Below are 22,273 nucleotides of genomic sequence, written 5' to 3' on the forward strand. Positions count from 1 at the left end.
AAAGATATAAAATGGTATTCCTGTATAGGACATACTATAATAAAGAAAGGAATGTTATTTTTTATATGAAAATAAATGTGCTGACACCACGGATAGTCACTGCCTAATATGTTAAGCATGAAGTTGACGAATAAACGTAACTGTGACAGTAGTTACATTTCATCTGACATTTGATCACTGAACGGGTCTTCACAGGTCTTAACGCTTTTGGGAATGATATACTGTTACCTTTATGCTAGTAAGGGACAGCATCATCTTGTTCATATTTCAATGTTGTTCACTGATAAAATCCATCATGATTTAAGGTTTGATTAGAAATATAATCTAGCTCACTAGTACATTCCATATCAGTTGTTATTATGTAAGGTCATGGTCATCTGACGTAGCAGATGGGACTGACTAAAATTGAACAAGAATGTTGTAAATGAACTAAACGTGCTGAAACCATTGGTAGCCATTGCATAAGATGTCAAGCATGAAGTTTCTGAATAAACCTAACTGACAGTAGTCAATATGTTTGTGTGATTCTGTACAGGTTATGTTTTATGGGGCGATGTGAATTGGCAATGAAAGAAAAGTACGCGCTACTTAAACTGGAATGCAATGCTGATGGAATAAGTTGATTCGACGAAGAAAGGACGAAATTGGAATTATAAGGATTAAATGATCATGGTTGGGTATTTATTGATGTGTAGATTTTACCTAATCACTTACAAAGTTCAGACTTTATTTACTTTGTGAGTGATTAGGTAAAATTTACACATCGATAAATACCCAACCATGATTATTTAATCCTTATAATTCCAATTTCATCCTTTCTTTAATCCTATATTAATCTCAACTGGTGTTGTGTTGAAAAAGGCCTGAAGATACTCTGATGCAGTTCGATGTACATATTTATATAAAAGATCTGCCTTGTGAAAATCTATCCTGTTATATCTTGTGACCCACTTGAGTTCTGTAAATAATGCTTTTGAGGGATGATCAATAATAGATGCATCTAAAATTATGCATGCTGCTCGTTTCTGAAGTTTATAAATCTTGTCAAGCTTAGATTTAGCAGTTTCCCCATACATTTGAACAATAATCCACTGTTGGAAGAATATATGATTTGCAGTATTGATTGTATTTATTGTCTTGATTGCGTGTTTCTATAGGTAAATATTTCTTGATTCTGCTGAGTAGGGCAATTTTGGATGACAGTGTTTTACCAAGCTTGTCAATATGGTCATCCCCTATTAAATCATTATCTACGGAGACAACTATAAGCTTTTTATGTTTGACATTTTCAGACGGATGATTATTTATTGCAAGAGATACTTCTTGGTTCCCTGACTTGTGTAGCTTTTGTGATGTCTCCAAAATCATACATTTTGTTTTAACTTCATTAATTACCATCCTATTTTTGTTGTGCCCTGTTTTGGACTCTAATAAGGTCCAAGTTTAATCTCATTTGGATAACTTCAGTATCAGAACTAGATGTACACAAGGTTGCATCATCTGCAAACAAATCTGTATTTGTGGATTCATTACTTAATGGTAGATCAATGATATAGATAAGGAAAAGAGGAGGGCCTAAAACTGAGCCTTGAGGGACATTTGAATGAATAGTGCAGGTCTGAGAGCTAATATTGCCAATGTCTAATTGTTGAGACCTTTGGTGTGGGTATGATCTAAACTAGTTTAAAGAAGGATTGTCAAACCTCTAACAGTTCAACTTTTGCAGCAGAATTTCATGTCAAAAAAAGGAGTGCAAACAAAATTTTGACCTGACAACTCTTCTTAAATTCACAACATAGCACTGACCCATATGTTGGGACCAACATAATTGCAGTTCTATCCTAAATCTTGAATAACACAGCATTTAGAGGTTGCTTTCTATGCATTAAATATTTTTCTTAATATATTTGCCCAAATTGTTTTATGAAAACAGACAATCTAACAGACTAGTATTTTCCAGAAACAGTGACTAAGTTACGAAACACAAATTTGTATGTTTTTATCATCAAATGAAATCGGACAGTGATAGTTGCTATAACCAGAGACATGCAGGCCCTATCGCACATCTCTGCCATCACTTACTTGGGAATGGGTTAATGGTCAATCAGCAACACTGGAAATAACTGGCTATGGCAAGGGAGTATCTCAAATTAACAGTCACTCAATATACATCTAAAAAATCATAGGGCTAAGTCACTGTCACTTTCCTAAGAGAAACAGGCAAAGTTTACATTTTTTCATTTTTTAGGTGACTAGGTCATGCACTTCATCTGGTATCATGACCCCTGTATATACTGTAATAAATATGGAGTATGTGCATTTGAGTGCCCAGTTTTAAGGAACAGTTAGACTTTTGTGATTACTTGTCTGATTATTGGAATTCGGTGCAATAGAGATATTCCTTTGCCTGAAACAATTAGCCAGTTACCAGGAGCAAACGTAATGGAGTAAAGTGTTAGTGAGTTTCCATAATGCCATGGTTCACTAGTAGTGAATTCAGGTCCAAACCGAATGAGTGTCCATGGAATAATAAAGTCCCTACTAAAATCTAGTGTTCACTGGTGGTGTAACTGCAATGGCAGTATTTACGGTAGGAAACTGGTAAATTACACAATGAAATCAATAGGAAGGGACTTGACAGACACCGTTTATGTCGCAATGGTGGCAAATGTTGTACAGTTATACTGTCAGAAAGTGCATGGAAACCATAGTTTGACTGGCCTAAAGTGTCGTAGTTAAAACAGTTCTCTGTGTTAAGAGACAGTTGCATAATTTCTATGGCGAGAACTGCTGGCAGTACGGAAACCTGATGAAGACAGGCCATGCGGGTGTGCGGTAAGTGGATATTTGGCAGGTTGTGAGATTTGTGATCTTGCATTGATTAGAGTAAAAGTTATGTACAGAATGGACACGTAGAACTTTGCAATTTACAACTGAAGATGTATGGAAATCTTTGGAAATTTGGGGTAAACTTATGATTTCTAGCGAGAATTGTGCGAGGGTTTGACCTGCTCCGTCAAGTCAAGACCCCTGGCTTGTAACAAGAAAATTTATGGTGGCTAGCGATGAGATATGTGAATAGTTATGTGATTGGGTTGAAAGTGATTTGTTTTTATTATGTATAGAACAGACTACTCCTTTGAATTTGGAAAGAAAGACATGTCCTATAAAATTAAAAATAAATAATGATACAGCGCCTTTACAATTTGCATTTTGGTTTCGCGACATTTAGTCTGAGAAAGTAGATATATTTATCTGCTCTTAAGAAAATATTTCATTTGACTGCATTATGTTCAGTCAAGACTGAATATTTTATCTCGGATGTAAAATACACTGTTAATACAGATAAGAAACTGAAATTGATGACAGGGCACACAGATACAAAAGAAAAGGTCAGAGTGAGAAGATCATGTTATATTGTGGACGTGGAAAACAGAATTGGGCAAAATGACTGACAATCCTCGCCAGATAGCTAAACTGGAATGATCTAACAACATCGGAATTACTAACCATGAAGTCCTGGGCAGGCCAGATTTATGAATTTGGTTGCATATTTGTGTTAATTAACAAGAGAAGAATCACTAATAAATAACGTGTGTTTGATAATACAACCCCCACTATACTGTGTTCAGTTCATAAGCTTTATACTGAATTTATTGGAATTCCGTAACGGATTTGGCAGTAAGAATAAAATCAATAACAATTAAAACAACAACACCTTCACATGTTTTTTTTTTGTGATTTGGATACACTAAACTTAATACAGAATTTATTAAAATTCCGTAACAGATTTGTCAATAAGAAAAATAACAACAATAATAAAAATAACAACAAATACCTTTACATCTGTTTTAAATAGCAAATAAATTCAGCAAATAGTTGGTAGTTGGCAAGTTTCTTACAAAGTAAATCATGACAGGCTAATAGGAAATACTAAAGGGGAATTATTATAAATTATTATAATGGCTACTGGCAGAGGTACACCTACCTCTTTAATCAATACGTCTTTACCACAGTCTGTTCATTTGGCGACTCTTGTCGCCATTGCCACCTATTGATACGAGGCAGAGAAAACTTGTGGCCATAGACAGTAACATTCAGTTCCTACTGACCTCGACTCCATGCGAGGCCAATAAATTAGATGGCAATGCACGTGCATTTGGGGGCAGGTCTGATGATCTGAGGTTCGAAGCTATAAAAGAGGGTGTGCCTGAGAACATGAGGTCTGACAGTTACAATCGAACCACGTATTGAGTATCCAAGAGTATGATTAGTTCGCCTACTGATAATCTGCTCGAGACTATAGATACCCTCGTTCAAATAAGTTCGAAAATTAGGCACAACCATGGACCATTTATTTGTTAAGAGAAAGATTGTCTGGGGGCCGCAGTGAGATAGAAAATGGAAACATGAAAATTTGATATCGAGCACATTTGCCTAGCCGACAAAAGTGGCAATATAAATTTTTACGGGAGGGTAATAATTGTTTCCCCGTGAATATTAATTGGTTGGGTATAGGACAAATAGTCAAACTGGTTGAAATACAAAAGCTGTGCAGTAAGGATCATATTAATCTGCACCCATTGGCTGTGTAAATAGCGTGATTCTAGTGAATTAATTATGTGATGACAGATGGCTAATGTTTTTTTTTTATGTTCTTGTGGATAAATTGTGTATATTGATTGTGTGCAGTGTTAATTCAGAATAGTTTTAGAAGTAGTTTGCTGCTTGAATCCAGAGTTTGGCAAATTAGATATACTTGTTTGGGTTGAAGTGCTTGGAGTGAAGCAGAACTAAATTGAGAAGGGAAGGTGGTGGTATTATGTATGATTGTTTGGAGGTTAGTGGACTGTTTATTTTATCCCTGTAGAACTTAGTACTCGTGGTGAACAGTGACTGAGGCAGTGTCATGCCTAGTGTTGGTCTGTGGGTGACAATGTGTCGCGCCAGTTGGGCACTGAAGTCATGGTTGACTTGTTTTTGAGGTTTGTAAGAGATGTGTTATTCTCTGCAGAACGCATTCTCTAACCTCGTTGTAACAGGAAGGGTCTTGTGTTATCTTGTCATTGACCTGCTAGCAACTTGCCAATTGGAAATTGCATCGTACAGTGTATTTTAAAAATTGTTCGCTAGCATCTTGACAATCATAATGGTTCAGTGTGGTTTCCATCATGCATAGTTTGATTGGTCTGCTTAGATGGAAGTGTCCATCTGGGAAGTTCCTAAAGGAAAATTCATAGCACATAATAGTTAATTCGCAGCATGAAGTAATGGTATTGCACACCACAGTATAGTTAAATCATTTATGTGATGGTGTTCCAAACTTTTGCTTTTGGCAGTGGGTTTTCTTATGGCTATGTTCGGTCACTGAAGCATTGGTCCATTAATAGTGAGTTAGTTGTAAGAGAGGATCGGCTGACAAAGACCGAGTCGAAAACTATTTTGTGTACAGGCATACTAAGGTCTATTGGGAGATGTGTATCCTGGTGGAAACGCAAACTCCAGACCTGAGTTTTTTTGGGGGGTAAACAGGAATAGTCCTGTGTTACATCTGTTGCCTTGTTGTTAGAGAACTATGTGTAGAAAAGTTTTTCCTGCAGCGAGTTCCAAAGATTGTTTTGAGAGAGTCTAAGCCTGAATAACTTGTTGGAACATTTTCATGTTGGATTCAGCTTGGTTAATTAGTGTTTATTTTTGACATTCAGTTTGCTTATAAGCAATTATTGATTCAAAAGAGAAGAAAAAAGTTTAGTTGCAGATGTTGAGTGACGGGCTAATAGGGACAAGTCCATTGATTCAGAGTTTGTCTTAATCATCTGAGGGAATCATTAATCAGGTTGGTGGTTGATTTTGGGGAAAGTCATCAACTTTGATTAGAACACATAAGTTTGATGTTTGTGTCACTTGAGGTTGAGTGATCTTTTTGAAGGTGGGGCTTGTCTGATTATTGGAATTCGGTGCAAGAGAGATATTCCTTTGCCCGAAATCTAGTAGTGTACATTGATGGTGCGACTGCAATGGCAGTATTTACGGTAGGAAACCGGTAAATTACACAATCAAATCAATAATTATGGACTCTGTAGATACCGTTTATGTCACCATGGTGGCAAATGTAGTGCAGTTATACTGTCGGCAAGTGCCTGAAAACCATAGATTGACTGGCCTAAGGAAGCATAGTTAAAATAATTCTCTGTGTTAAGGGACAGTTGCATAGTTTCTACGGCGAGAACTGCTGGCGGTACGGAAATCTAACGAAGAGAGGCTGTGCAGGTGTGCAATTGGTGGATATTTGGCAGGTTGTGAGATCTTATGACTTCTAGCAGAAATCGCGCCAGGGTTTTACACCTCTCGGTCAAGTAAAGCCCCCTGGCTTGTTACAATATATTCTAATGGTGGGTCATTTTATTGTTCAATAAATTATGTCAGTGGTTCTGAAAAGTCTTAATCACATCTAAGGGTGGCTACCCAATTTCAAAACTGCCTTCCCCTGGCCCCATGCATGTTTTAATGGAACAGCCCTAATCTCAATTTAGGTCCTTGGTACAGTTCTTCTTACTGCAAATTAAACACTCGATGAAGATACTGTGGACAAAGTTCATTCTTTGCTCTGTACTTGAATATGGACGTTTAGTACTCCAATTTTTTTTCATTTCAATTTCCAGAATAGAATTCTTGATCCTGATTTGACTTTGGACCCATTTTATAAACATACGTTTCATTCTAAAACTTGACCAAGGCACAGCGTTCACACAATAATGAGATGTGCTTAAAGTTTGGAGGTTACCTCAATAAGTCATTGAATCTGAGTCTGGCTTCAAAACGTGCTGGAAAAGTGCTTCAAAATTCTCTAGTTCTTCATAAGGGAATGAATTTCAAGATGAGTGGATTTCTTTTAAAAATATTTATTTACTGAATACATAAGAAGAAAAAATTAAGATCTGCTAAAAATAAGTTAGAAACCTGATTTTTCTAGAATCTTACTAACATATTGGGTCACTTGCATATTCAGTATGATTTCTACATGCTTGTTAATACTGGTGCTTGGTATCATTTGTGATTGTAACTACTGTACTATTAACTGATGCTAATGTTCTTGTATTGAGACCCTAGACAATCTGCAAGACAAAAACATGAAAAATCTAAAGAAGAGAGGGAGGGAGGGACATATCTTCAGCCCTGTTATGTGCATCGGGAACAGGTCATAATTCAGATTTCAGTTTGACCATAATTTACAAATTGCACACTGGTTTTTCATGTGCATTTTGAATAAGTGAGGCAGTCGTGGTGAATGTCCCATGGGCCCTTCTTTGATAAAACCCCCATGATGATACAATCATCCTGTGAGGAGTAGCAATTACAAGATTCCAAAGAAGGGAAAAAATACTATTTTAAAGGCCGTCTAGTCTACCACGCAAACAGTATTATAGTTACAATCAATTTCGAAAAATAAAATTAATAATAATTTTTACGACAATAAGAATCAGTATATGGGTGCATATTCTGTCCATATTACAGGAATTAGTCTACTGGAGACTGTAAATGTTACAGCAGTACAGTGATGTGTGGTGTGTGTGGCATGTGTGTGATTTGGATTTGTAATGTAGCTTTAACAATGTTTCAGTCATATCACTACGATATCTGCCATGTGACTGTTTATAGTGATGTCTAGCACTGGCGCATCATGCCGCAGACATACAGCATCACGTTCCACCCAGTCTCATTATCCTGACACCAGGCTGACCAGTCCTAACACTAACCTCTTAATGCTGAGCACCAAGAGAGGCAGCTGCATGTATCATTTTGTAAGTCTTCTGTATGACTCGGCCAGGGTTTGACCTCCCACATCTGAGGATGCTCTAACCACATGGCCACAGGAGTGGTTGTGATGTGTGGTAATTAGGTTATGAGGACTGATATGTATGCAAAAAGCTGTTTATTGATTACCTGTTTTTAATCTGGACAGTATAAGGCCAAATGTGGGATGCTTAATGAGGTGTTATACATAAAAAAGATTAAAAGTGGTCCATAGTGTCTTTTAAGTCTTTATGTTAAAAAAGGGTGACCTTTGATTTGTTTTGTTGACATGCTCTTGCATTGCTCACAATGTTTATAGAGGAATACATAAGGGAAGTTGATACATGTTTAGTTTAATTTAAGTCAAAATGCCAAAACAAACTTTCTCCTAAATCTCACGAGAGCTAATGAGAGCTTGTTAAGTGTGAAAGTTAACAATCACAATTAATGATCAGTGATTACCAGTCAGTAATCTTTGAAATGAAACTAAAATGCTTGTGGATTTTAAAAACTATGTGCAGTAAACTACAAGATACTTCTTTCTACTTCATTGAACTTCATACAATGGCTCATATTAATTAATCAGGATGACTCAAGAAGAATATATTCTTTCATGTCTCATACTCAGAAATAACCTGTCAATAATGACCATTCCAAGTCACAGACTTCAAAGAAATAAAAATTTTAAGAAATCTTTAAGCATCAGTTCCGAATTACTGTACAAGTGTTTCCCTTAAGAAATCTTAATCACAAATTTTACACAAAAAATAGCACAATCCCAGCAAGGAGATCATAACCAAATATCAAATGACTCTTGAGATTTCAGCTTTTGACTCTTTTAAATTTTTGTTTTGACTCTTAAGATTTTGGTGCCAAGGGTCAAATGACTCTTCAGTTTTGAAATCTACTGAAATCCCTGAGATGCAACATTTCTTAGTCACAGTATTTGAAGAGTTGAAGAATTGTTGTATAAATATGCAATTTAACAGGAACATAAACAAGTGGGAATATTTTATTACTCTTATTAATGAATCATAATAAAACAGGGGGAAGTGTATGCTAGTCTCTCTATAGAAACATTATTAAAATTTAATTGTGTGCAATGTCCAATTGTAAATTGTGTTGTGTATAATGGCAGCCAAGAATTTTGTTTAAAAAATCTTCATTTTAAATGTTCTTCAAACAAGCAGATGTCACTTTTAGATTGCTTTCTTGTTTTAACTGATGATACCTATTTATTTTTATCTAAGGACCATAGAGTCTGCATGAAACAAGTTTTATTATGAGCCATTTTAAATAACACACAATACATAGGTTCAATATATTATAAACATAAATAATCTTTGGCATAATGGGGGCAAATCCCGTCACAGCACACTGCACCAGCCGAGCTCTGAAATGTTTCTTTAGGAATACTGCAGGAAGAGAGACTTGGGTTGTGAAGAGTGTCCAACACCTGTATGTGGAGCCACAAAGGGCTGATATGAGGTATATAGGGACAATGATAACCGAAACTTAATAAGTCTGAACCTGAGGACTGCTACGATAACAAACTTCAGCCGATACTCCATACATGCACCGTAGGAAGCAGGTATGAAGTATATGGGCATAATAGTTGAGTACATTTAAGTACTGACACAAATAGGGGGTCAAAAGCAAAGATGTAAATGCAAGAAACTTGGCAAAAAATTAAATGCAACATCTGCCCTGAAAGGAATGCATTTCTACAGGTGTATCAGTTATATGAATGATGCCTAGCTGACAATGTTTGATCACATGCTTCAACTCAGTCATCTGATTGGTTCAGTATGACAGCGTATCTAAATTTAGTTACTAGCTTATTAACATATATTGGCTGCAATGACACCATGTTTGGGCAGAGAACAATAGTAGACAAAGAGGGGCCCAGCAAGGAACCAGAGAAGGATGCACTGTGTATTACTTAAACTACATTTAAACAATTAAATTATTATTTAAAATATCATCATCATCTAATGATCTACAGCAAGAATGTTTTTCCTTCAATTAATTAATGACAAATGCCATTACCATAAGAAATGGAACTGCTGATAATGTCACATGTAAACAAGTCGAAAAAATGTATGTAATAAATAATGATTATGGAAATGACCTTTAAGACTACTGGATTAGATTTTTTATTTTACTTGTATCAATATATTATCTATTTCATCAGATGCAATACCTCTCTGAATATCAGCACTTACTGACCATAGCATTATGTTTAGGGGCTTATAAATTCAATTTTCTGCCATGTTCTATGCCAGAATTGCAGTAAATTTAATGTCTCACTTGCTTATGCTCTTGAGGTTAATAAACAATATAAAAAAGCATCTTTGTGCATTATGAACATTCACAGGTTATATCATACAGAAATTGTAAAAATTTGTTTCAAAATAGCTTTGTTGGAGAAAAACCCATTATACAGTATATATTTAATTTGGAATGGTAGATAGCATCTCAAAATAACTTTCTTTCTGACTCCCTCTTCACTCTTTATGAAAAAACTTTGCACTCTGCCTGTGAGTTGAAGTAAAGTTACATACAGTTTAAAGGAAACATACAAACAAACACATACACAATACTTAGTGAAATATCTGTTCACATATGAATGTCTCATCTAAAATCTTGCAAAAATCAAACAAGTACAATGTTTTGTGAAATGGTTCCCTAAACACCATCATTTTAATTTCGGATGAACTAGGCATGATAAGAAGTCTATTAGTGAAAATCCCATGTACATATCATATTCAGTAGAAACAATACAAAAATATTCAACATCATTGGTATGTCAGACATAATTGATATTTCTACAGCACCATTTTCATTTAGGATCAACTAAACCATGTAATGAATGAGTTTGTTAAGTTCCAAAGTGCTCCACAAAGTAGTTTAGGAGGAATATCAACAACAAACTTGTGCTAATAGATGGACAACATACCATAACATAAGCTCACCTTGTCTATCACCAGCAGAGCCAAAAACTGCACTTTTAACATGCATACAATGTTGTGAATGAAATGTTTCTTTGGATAACCGTGTGCATCATCCATGCAAGCAGATGGACATACAAATCTATGGGGCAATAACAGTAAAAAGACAAGAGCTAATGCATTCTTACCTTGTCTGAATCCAAAACTACACCTATCATGCCTTTAGGAAATTTACGTTCTTTATCAGCAAGAAATGATAAAAGCCGATCCAATAGTGAGCTGGCTTGTGAAGACTCTGGAGTTATAATTCCATTAGCGAACAAGTCATCATCATTTACTGGCCTAAGGAGTACAGATGAAAGAGTTGAATTAGTTACTAACACAGTATTTTGAAGTAATTGCTTCTATGACAAGTGGGTTTTCTTGCACTGGATAGATTAATAAAAGTTCAAATGTTCAAAGTTACAGTGCACAGTAATTGTCAACTTTTCTATTGCACAACATAAACAGTGGTCCAAGCATAACAGAAAATACAAAAACTCAACAAATGCTAAATGTCAATACATTTTATACATTTACTTGATATACTGTAATGTTTGATATTTGAAAAATGCATTTAATTTTGATTCAATTTGTAAACAAAATCTAAATATTCTACCTAGGGATAACATCTGTTGAATTGCTTAATATATAGTGATTACTCTTGATTATTAAATAAATGTATCACTGCCTAATGGATACTGCATCAATATAACGTATTAGATTATACAACTGACTTAGCTGCATAAACTCTCTCATTATAATTATTGTATTTCTTTGACATTCAGCCTCCCATATTTAACTCCTTAAGTAAATAATAATTTTCTACACTGTTGATTTTCTACTGCAAAATTGCATTTAAGAGACTTTGTTTTTCTTCAACACAGCCTTTTCAGGGTATGAAACTGTCCTTGTTCACTTCAGGAACCAATTAACCTTTTTCTTGACTGCATCTCAATTTTGAGGAACTGACTCAGTGGGCTTCAATCACTTTTGGTAATTTAGCTTTTACTCTAATTTATAACAAATTCATACAACTATACTCATATAACAATAGTCAGGGTCCATAAACACCAACTGTACCAGGCACCAAACAGAGGTATGACAAAATTATCAAAAAATATAAGAGCGAGTGCATTTGTATGTTGCAGGGTGAGTAAACAAAACACATGTCAAATGTATGCTAATACTGTCAGTTTGTGTACGTCTTTATTGCTATTACATGGAAGTCTCCAGCTGAGTCTTAATAATACATTAACATCTTTATATTTTGGATGTCCACTGTCAAAAGCATACACTGCACAACACAGATTTAACAGTCCTTCAAGGTTATGACTTTTCCTGTAGTTTCATGCTTAGCCTCTTAGACATGCCCAATTTTTCCTCTGCTTTTGTGCCTAAGCAAGTTGGAATTGGCAACATGATAATTTCCCCTCCTTTTCAATCTTCACACCATAGTCATTGGTAGAGTTATTTTGAGCTTTGACATCTACCTTGGCTTATTTATACTGTCTCTTTAATTGATCAATGTCCTACAATAATTGCTCTATTTTTCTTTTCTGCATATCAGCTTTCTTCTTTTCTCTTTCCTGGGTTAAATATGTTTCGTATCTAACTTTATGTTGTTTTCAGTGGATTTATATGAGCTATGTGTGGCAATTGTTTGTATTGTCCACAAATTTTCCACTATATCATTTTTTACAAAAAATCCTACAATACTATATATGCTGCTGGAAGAGGCATTAGGGTTGGCTGGCAGAGTGTGTGGTTGTTTAAGTGCACAGAATGAGTCAAACTTGACACTGCATTTGCACGCATTGTACGATGGGCCATACTGGAGCCTACCATTTCCACTGCTACTGAATTAGATTTTGTTCTTACAAAGAAAACATTTCCAACAGTTTGAGATTCAAACATCTCACTGACATGAGTGTTTTGTTTCTTGCTTTTTAAATGAAACTTCTGCACACTTTCACCCATTTTCCCCAAGATATACATTCTTATCACATCAAACACATTATGCCTTTAACTACCCTGATACAAGGGTGGTCAGACAGCCACTCCCTATTAAACACATACCTTCCAGGCATGATAAAGCAGAATATTTTCTCATCTATGCATGTCAGCTATTTGCACTGCTAATCGAAAATTCAAATCGCGCCACATCAGAATTTGTTTTTCAACAAATCAGAATGTCTGTATTGTTACTCGGAAAATTAAATGGTCATTTGGTCACGTCAATTGCTTTTTCTCACCTAATCGATACATCACTCTGCTGCAGAAATAGTAGTTCTTTGCGCATTGTGACTTGCTAGTTCTATGGCAATCACTGTACATATTTCTTTATTTCAGACCAAAAATTCATTGATTTTTATTTTTCTTAAATACTACCTTAAATGTAATTACTTTTTGCACAATGTAGCTCTGATCATGTGAAATTCAAGGACTTTACAAATCATGTGTAACAAGTGCTCCAAGCAATGTCAAGTCATTTTAGTAAATAAAATATCTTCAACTCAAAACACAGTTTCATATGCTGATTATCATTGGTGTGTGTGTGTGATTTGGAGTTTTAACATATCTATAAGCAATTTTCAGTGATATGATGTCTGCAGTGTGACAGTTTATAATAATGTCTAGCACTCGGGCATCATGCCAAAGACATGCAGCATGATGTTCCACCCAGTCAAATTATCCTGACACCAGGCCAACTGGTCCTAACACTAACCTCTTAAACCTGAGCACCTAGCAAGGCAGCTATTAGTACTATTTTCATAAGTCTTTGGTATGACTAGGCCGGGGTTTGTACCCGCAACCTCCAGATCTGAGGCAGACGCTCTAATCACTTGGCTACCAGAGCAGTGATTACTATCTGAATGATGCCACATCATGTGAATCGTGCTTTTAGCAATTCAAAAACATGAATAACAAAAATAACACAATAAAACTTACAGTACATCCATACATGCATGTAATCATTTTAAAATCCAATAATGTCCAAAGTAAACACATCTGATCATAAAACATAGTAAATCAAATAGAATAAACACTGTTATATCATATGATGTTTATGCATGCAAGTTTTTCATGATTTAATGTTGTCTGAGACCTGATTATTCTTGTTCTTTATGCAAAGCAATTGATATTTCACAACTGCATAATCTTCAAAGGCTCAATATCATGGCCTCCTAGCCTCTCTTGAATGCATATATGACAATGGAGACAGCAGGGGGTGCTTCATAATGTCCTTATTACTATCAGTAGAAGATCCCACTTCCTGTTGATCTGGATTTAATTTAGTTTTGTTTTGGTACTTCAGAAAAACTGAATGAATAAACCAGGTGTGAAAAATGCTATCCAAATCTGTGTTCTTTGCTAATCTAGCTTGTTTGTATTTTAGTCCAGCATCCGCATCAAAACCAGTATTATAAAGTTTTCCTCATCTTTCTTCCAACCACAAAAAGTTTACTCTGGTGCACCATACTCCTTAACAACTTTTCTTATCAATTTGCCAGACTGAAGTTTCTTTAAAACTTCCAATTTATCCTTGAAAGAATGAGCTTTATTTTGCTCCACTGAAATTATTCACTATTTATGCACATCATTTAACTGAAGTGTTCTGTTGCAATTCACTTATAAATACTGGTAATAATTAACTCAGTGTTAACTATAATTGATTTCTTAAGAAAATGACACTTAATTCCTTTAACAGACCTTATTTGTAGCTATATACATAATTCAAATGAGCATCATTCAGTGCATGACTGTTACTTTCTCTCATGTGATTGGACAATACATTCTGGACTGTACTACAACAGATCACAGAAAGCAGTAGCAGGTAAAACAAGCCACCACTAATCCCTTCTGTCACATGATGCTGTATATCGAAAACAAAATTATTTTCATTTTTGTTATGGGGTCCATAGCATTACCTTGTTATATTCGGAACAGCCTTAGAGTGAAGCATGTTATATTGGAGGATACCTTTTATCTTCATACCGCTTTTAAACTTTACATACCTGTGTTCTTCATTCGTTTTCTCCTCAAGAACCTGAAGTTTTCCTGTTTTGTCCAGCTGAAGTGAAACTGAAAAAATAAATTAATATTCTAATCCATTTGGACAATATAACTAACATTCATTGTGCCATAAACATTAATACTAATTTAGTAAAACTTTCAAGACTGACATACTGCAATTCCACTTTTCCCATTACAGAAAAATAGTAATTCTGCAGCAAGAGGCTAAATAAATTCTGAACATAGCCAGCTTGCTCTTCAGCAAAGTAACTGATTCTTTTTTCTCTTTAGTATTAGCTATACAGAAAGATATACGGGCTAATGATTGGATTTTGTGATTCTTTAATCTATCAAATGATTGATCCATTATCCAGACCTAATGTCTGAACTTACATGAACTAACATAAAGGTAAAATGTCATATGAGTTGAAGATCCATCTGATGAGATTTATGACCCTGAAATTCAATTTATGTATTTCCTACACATGATCTGCTACTGCTACTTTACCAGCACATACAATCAAATTAATAAAATCAGCATGGGTCAAATGGCCATGCACTTCATCCCGACTATGCTGCTTGATAAGCTATTCTGACCATCTGATACATTAGACGGTATATAGAGTGCACGTAAATGACTATAGGGCACTTTCAAGTCTACCGAGGTTTCTTTACCTGAGGTGTCAAGCCAACAGCTTAGACCCTAATTGTGTGTGTGTAATTTGGATTTTTAACATAACTTTTAACAATTGTTCAGTCATATGGCTATGATGTCTGCAGTGTGGCAGTGGGGCATCATGCCGCAGACATGTAGTATGATGTCCACCCAGTCACATTATCCTGACACCAGGCCAACCAGTCCTAACACTAACCTTTTAATGATGAATGCCTAATGAGACAGCTCTAAATACCATTTTTATAAGTCTCTGGTATGACTCGGCCGGGGTTCAAACCCACAACCTCCTGCAACCAAGGCAGATGCTTTAACCACTAGGCCATTAGGAGAAGAAAAATGTGTAGTATTCATGGCATGCCTATGGCCCTATCTTTCATGCTGTAAATGAAAGATCATTAAAACACTACAAAGACGATAGATTAGGTAGGCCTCCTGTTCCTCCCCCACCCCATCACAACATCCAACCACCAGACTTTGTCTCTTAGACACTGTTTAGGCGTTAAAGCATGAAAAACAGGAAAAAATATATGAACACTGACAATTTTGGGATGAATTAGCTCTGCCAGCTCAATATTTAAAGCAATCTCAAGCCATTTCTTAAGGGCACCCAATGAGAAAGCTATAGGATATGGCGATTTTTCCCTACTGGAATCCTTTCTTGTTCAATCCAGTGGTTATTATACACATAAACAATATTTCTGACCATAATAACAACCAGCTTCCAAATCTCAAACCATTTAGTACAGAAGGTTTAAAACTTCCTTGTAAATGTGTACAAGATTTGAGTTGATATTTTTATCCAAAACCAATTTTCCTTTCAAAATCATACTGTCTGTAGTATTGTGCAATTTGCATTAGACTACTTAAAAGGTCTCTTGGAATTAATATTAACCAATCTGGAAGTCAATGGTGCTGTTATTGATGTGAATTAATGCTATTCCTTGGCAAATAACGAAAAATGTCCAATTAAGCAATAACACAGCATTATAATATTTTTAAAAAATCAGTGAAATCTTAATATACTTGCATATAATTAACATTAAATATGTGGATTTAGAATTGGGAGTAGTTTTCAGTTTTCAATACTGTGTTGCTTTACAGCTTATGGACTGGCAGTGTAAATATAACACAAACCAGCATGACATGACATAGCTGTTATTATTATTTTATCTTTCAATGAACTGGAGTGAATAAAAGAGATGTAACAAGAAAAAATTCATAAAAGAGAAGAAAGAAGACAGTGAAGGTTCAAATCAGGGAAAAAGAAGAAACATATGTTTCATTCACTTTGCAGAGTCCTTAGGAATCATTCACATTCTGTCCCAAACAAACGATCCAGAATAAATATAGAAAAAGTTTACAAGACAGGATGTAAAGGTTGATTAAACTGGGAAGTTCTGGGCAAATGATAGAGGATTCTTGTGAGCAAGTACATGATGGAAACAAAGGAGCACAGATACCTCCATTACTATTACAGGGTTCAAACAGAATTCTGAATGATAAATTCAAAGACATTTCCCAAACCTTCAAAGACAACAAACATAGATTCCCAAGAGCTATTTTTGCTAAAATGTAGTATACAAGTTATGTTATATAAGAAAAGAATGAAAGCAAAATGCTGCAATATTGTTTAATGATGAAATGAAACTGAATGGGTCATCAAAATAAAGAAGCCAGGAAAACTCGCCTACATCCGAATCTAACAACCTTGGACAATATTATTTGGCATCATGGAAAGAAATTAAGATGTTGGGTTTATCTAACTTTTCAAAGACTTTTAAAGACCTCGTAGGGGGGGCCCCGAGTGGCCGAGTGGTCTAAAGCGCTCTCCGTTACGGATCACTGCCATCTCACCTCTGTCGGCGTGGGTTCGAGTCCAGGATTTGGCCAATGTGGGTATGTGAGAAAGCTTGCCAGTAGCTTCACGGGGGTCGGTGGTTCTTTTCGGGGTTTTCCCGGGTTCTTCCTCCACCATTAATACTGGCCACCATGCACAGCCTATCATGTGCGGAAAATGGCATTAAACCCAACAACAACAACAACAATAAAGACCTCAGGGTAATCTGTTTGATTTTCCCAAACTTTCACGGCCTTGAAAATGCTACCTCATTTTTCCCAAACTGTCAAAGACCATTGAATTGATATATCCACCAATCTTGTAAGAACCAGGAAAAGGTGCACAATGAACTTCATCCTAATCTTCCAATGATTCTGATCATTCCAGTGGCCAAAGTTCGTAGAGTTCTTAAGAGTATCCACCTCAGATGCAAGAGGTCACAGGTTCAAACCCTAGCTGAATCATACCAAAGACTTATAAAAATGGTATAAACAGCTGCTCCACCGATATGCTTATGAAGCTACTTTGCACAATACAAAAAGCCCCAGGGTACAGGGGAGAAAACTTGTGGTTAGAGAAGACGACATCTACAGGCAAAAGTTGTCTTGTATAAAATTCTAAAACAAGTAATGATCTAGCCTTCAATTCTGCCTAAGGACTTGCCACAACTGACATGGTTGCAAGAGGCTGTTATGTACATGCATAAGAAAACTACTGAAGTCTTTTGGAAATTTTGTCAACCTACTCTGGCCTCCAACTGCAGATTATGTAAATAATGTGAATTAAATTCCAGTTCAGCTTCAGAAATTTTTGTACAATATTTCTTATGTCTCTTAAGTCGTATGGCCACACAACTAGGTAAAAATAGTTTAATGTATTGGTCAGGATATTTGTAGAGCAGTCACAAATGTTCAGTGGAAGCTTCCAATGAAAATATGTTTCTGCATGACCCTTCAATATTTCTCCAAACTTACTGAATTATTCACTCATCAACAGTCATGGGCACTCCATGAATTACTCATTATCTTTGGAACTTGAAGAAGTGTCATTTATAAGAAAAGGAAGATATTGTTCTTTACTGCTGAAAATCTCTCTGAGTGTTTTGTTACACACAATAAAAGCCCAGATTTCAAATTTGTCCTGGTGTTGCAGAGACACTCAATACAGCAAACAGAGGATACAGCAGCAATTGTCCTTCAAAATCTACATCAGATAAAAAATCGAGTTGTCATCCTCCTTGTCTGCCAGGTATCCATATAATATTATTTCAATTTAATTTTGCTAGATGATCAAATAATTAAGATATTAACATGCCATTAAAAGATTTATAAAAATCTAAACAACCTTCAAGCCATGATGTTATCTATCAAAATGGTTTAATTATGTTCAACTGATTATGAAACCAGGTAAAAACTAGCAACTGTAAATGGACAACACACAACTGATGAAGGACCACTGGCAAATTTAGCCTTCAACTCCAGTGAAAAACAAATACGTGCAAGCCACCAATTTGATACCTAGTTAGGTAAGAGAAATATCCACAGCTGTACTCGTGCAAGATCCCCTCACTACATATCTAAATGAAAATACTAAATGGAAAGTAATGAATGGTGTCAGTATCAGGTACATATCAGCTCACAATAAGTTTTGATGTATGAAACAGAAAATTACAATACCAGTGTGCAATCAAGACCATTAAACATTATTATTAGGTAAGATTTTGAAAATCATATGTGCTTCCAAATAGTTTTATGAGACACAGGTACATGTTCAGAAATAAAAACTACTTGTCCAATACAAACTAAAACGTACATGTGCTACTGACATTTAAACTTGCTCAAATACTGGTTAGAATACACTGATAGCTCTATACAATTATGAAACATCACACAGAAAGAAGACATCAGAAACAGCATAAGATAATAACGTATTACACAATACTATCCATTTTCTAGCATGGAAATCAATTATTCCACAAAGACACACAATCCATAATTATCCATGTATTGTTATATGCATATGTAAACAAGTCCAAATAAAAAGGACTTCTGTACACAAAATGATTTAGGGCTGTTCCAGTAAAACATACACACCCCTGGGGGAAGGCATTTTCAAATATTACCAATCCACAAAAGAAGCAATTAAAAAAAATTATGATCCACCATCAGATATGTTTTAATCAAAAAACACTGCCCCCTACAGAAGCATACTTTTTTAGGCAATTTCTGGCTATGGGTTAGTGGACAGTAGAAGTGATTTTAATATTGGGTTGGGGACAAAAGCGATTTAAATGACAGCTGGCTGGAGGTAATCTACTGAATGCTTATAGATCATATAATCTACAGCATGTTTTTTATCTGTATTCATTTATTATAATCAATCTTTTGTCCTTGTGTTTGTTGGTCTGTCAGCCATGTATGTATCTTATACTGTGAAATCACAAATTTTCATGGTGGCCTATAATTTGTATATGTCATTGATCAATTCCTTAATACCTATTAATTTAATGTCCACAAATATAGATTTTATAATAGGGATTTCTAATACAGAAATCATGAATTTGTATCCTTACTAAGCTGTGTGTTTACTAGAGTGATCACTATATTTTGCTATTTTTCTTTGTTCTCAGGCATGCTGCTTTTGATCAAAATAATAGTTAAATCTTGTATTGCTTTAAATGTGTACTCAGATGGTATGATTCCTTGTTATTATTTTTTTCAATAAGTGTTTTGGTAAACTTATAATTCATGATTTGTCTGAAAAAACACCATTGCTGCCTGTGGAAGTGATGTTGCATTATTTCTGCCTACTTTTACACTATATCATTTCTTGTAAGAACATATATTTCAGTTACCGATGTCTTATTTTTATGCTTGTGGCAATACTAATATAAAGTTTACAAAAGCAAAAGGAATATAGCAAGTCAAACATTTTCATATCATTGACTTGAATTTTAAAAAACAGATGAAAATCAGGGAATTATTTTTCCCAGAGTACTCGTAAAATCAATATCATTGCAGTTAAGTGTATTGTCAACAGTATCATCATCATCACTGATGGCCTAGCAGTAATATTCTCCACTTTCAATCCAGTTGTCACAGGTTCTATCTCCCACTTCTAGTCTTTCATATGAGACTTATTATACCTATGGCCTGTGGAGCTTTCATGGCAGAATAGTATAAGATGCTTATCCTGTGATACAGATCTGAGGGGCTTCCATGGCTAAGTGGTACAAGATGCTTGTCATGTGATTACTTGCCTCCGATGTGTAAATGAGAACGTTGTCAGTTACTTGTGGAATGTCACTGGTTCTACGTCTGACTCAGTGGTGTTTGGTGTCTCAAAAGGAATTGGATTTTCTTCAGCAGTAACACTGGCTGCCATATATAGATTCTCTTCATCTGAAAATGGTGTAAAGGCCATACTGATCTACCGAGATCTCATCTAAATGACTTCGGCTGTTGGAGATAAACATCAAATCAAAGGAGGCTCCATGTTCCTACGTGTACTAAGGTGCTTGCCTTTACATCACTTGCACATCTCACAGAGTGAGCTTTTGTCACAGATCAACCAATCTGGGTTGGTGGTCTTTTGGGCTTCTTCCTCCACCTAATATATTGTTACCCCCCCCAAAAAAAAAAACCCAAACTAAATCAACCAACTAATCAACTGTGGCAACATCAGCAAAGATACTAGTCCATCATTTTTGCCACAGCTGTATGTGTTTATAATTTTGACTCTAGTAATTTTTGTAGACCTTTGAATATCGTCAATTATGCCTTTCTGACAGTTACCAGAAAGTCATCATCAGTTTGTACAAATGGATTTTTCATGGCAAGCATATGAGAAGTCTTAAGCAATCCTGCATCATGCACTGACAAAAAGTTTACATTTTAGCTCACTTAAAGTTTCTCTAACAATGTCCATTGTTCCAACTAGAATTGTTATAACTTATTCAAGCTATATTCACCAACATCTGTAGATATGCATCTGTAATAAATATTTGTAACAAAGTATGAGAATGCATCAATGATTTTCAGTGATACATTTGATCTGTGCATCAACCAGGATCAACAAACAAAGAATTAAAATTATTCACATCTCCCAGGCCAAAGTTTTGTCCAACCATACTGATTTGGTGGACATAATCACCAGAATGGACAGAAACAGACCAGAAGGTTAAAATTGATTTGATATATTATTTAAGTAGTAGAAGCAGAGAGGGTGAACAGACCATAGAATTCCGACAAAACAAATAAAACAAACAAATAAAATCATCTCGTAGAAAGGTCAAGATTTTACAAATGAACTTTTCCTTGAGATGTTTTATTTCTGTAATGGACGATTGTACTAATAAAACCTCAGTTCGAAATAGTATCTGAAAAAATAAAGTACTCTACGCGTTTATTTATTTCTTGTTTATTTTTTTGACGACCAACGTTGGTAGGCACCCTCTCTGCTGCTCCTCTTCTGCTGATATTAATTAAATTATTATGTTATAATAAAATGATACATCCAGAATCTCATACTGCAAGAACAGCTCGAGAACGATTAGAAGCAATTAAAAAATTTCTTCCTGTCAAAGACTCATTTAGAAAAAATCTACAAGCGCAGCAAGAAGCACAAGTTGAGTATGAAGAAGAAACTAAAAAACTATTTAAACCCGTCACTGCAGCTACTGAGAAAGTTACAACTGTCATCAAAGAAGATCTTCTTCCAGTATCAAAACAAACCGCGGCGCAGGCTGAAAAAATAGCAAGAAGAACTAAACAGGCAAAGAAGATTTTACGAGATCTTCCACCTGGCATAGCCAGGGAAATAGCTGCGGCTCAGCCTCCACCTGTTGGTGAGGAAATACTTGAAGAAATTGGACAACTTCGTGCTGAGATAGGTGATATGAAAGATGATGAAGGAAGAACGATTATGCTGAGCAATAAATTTACCAAGGTGGGTATCAAA

General features: G+C 35.4%; 1 protein-coding gene across 2 annotated transcripts in view; it reads right to left on the minus strand.

The window, feature by feature from the left end:
- The window catches only part of LOC149786937 (uncharacterized), a 162,640-nt gene that overhangs the window by 80,259 nt on the left and 60,108 nt on the right, over window positions 1–22,273 (minus strand). For both annotated transcript variants that reach the window (XM_089977468.1, XM_089977467.1), the window contains 2 exons: window positions 14,804–14,870; window positions 10,934–11,087 (listed from right to left, as the gene is read on the minus strand). In XM_089977468.1, the coding sequence (XP_089833594.1) occupies window positions 10,934–11,087; window positions 14,804–14,870 (221 nt within the window). The remainder of the gene's footprint in view (window positions 1–10,933; window positions 11,088–14,803; window positions 14,871–22,273) is intronic.

This window comes from Sinohyriopsis cumingii, chromosome 12 (assembly GCF_028554795.1).
Source record: "Sinohyriopsis cumingii isolate HCF-2022 chromosome 12, ASM2855479v2, whole genome shotgun sequence".
In the NCBI taxonomy this organism is placed as follows: Eukaryota; Metazoa; Mollusca; class Bivalvia; order Unionida; family Unionidae; genus Sinohyriopsis; species Sinohyriopsis cumingii.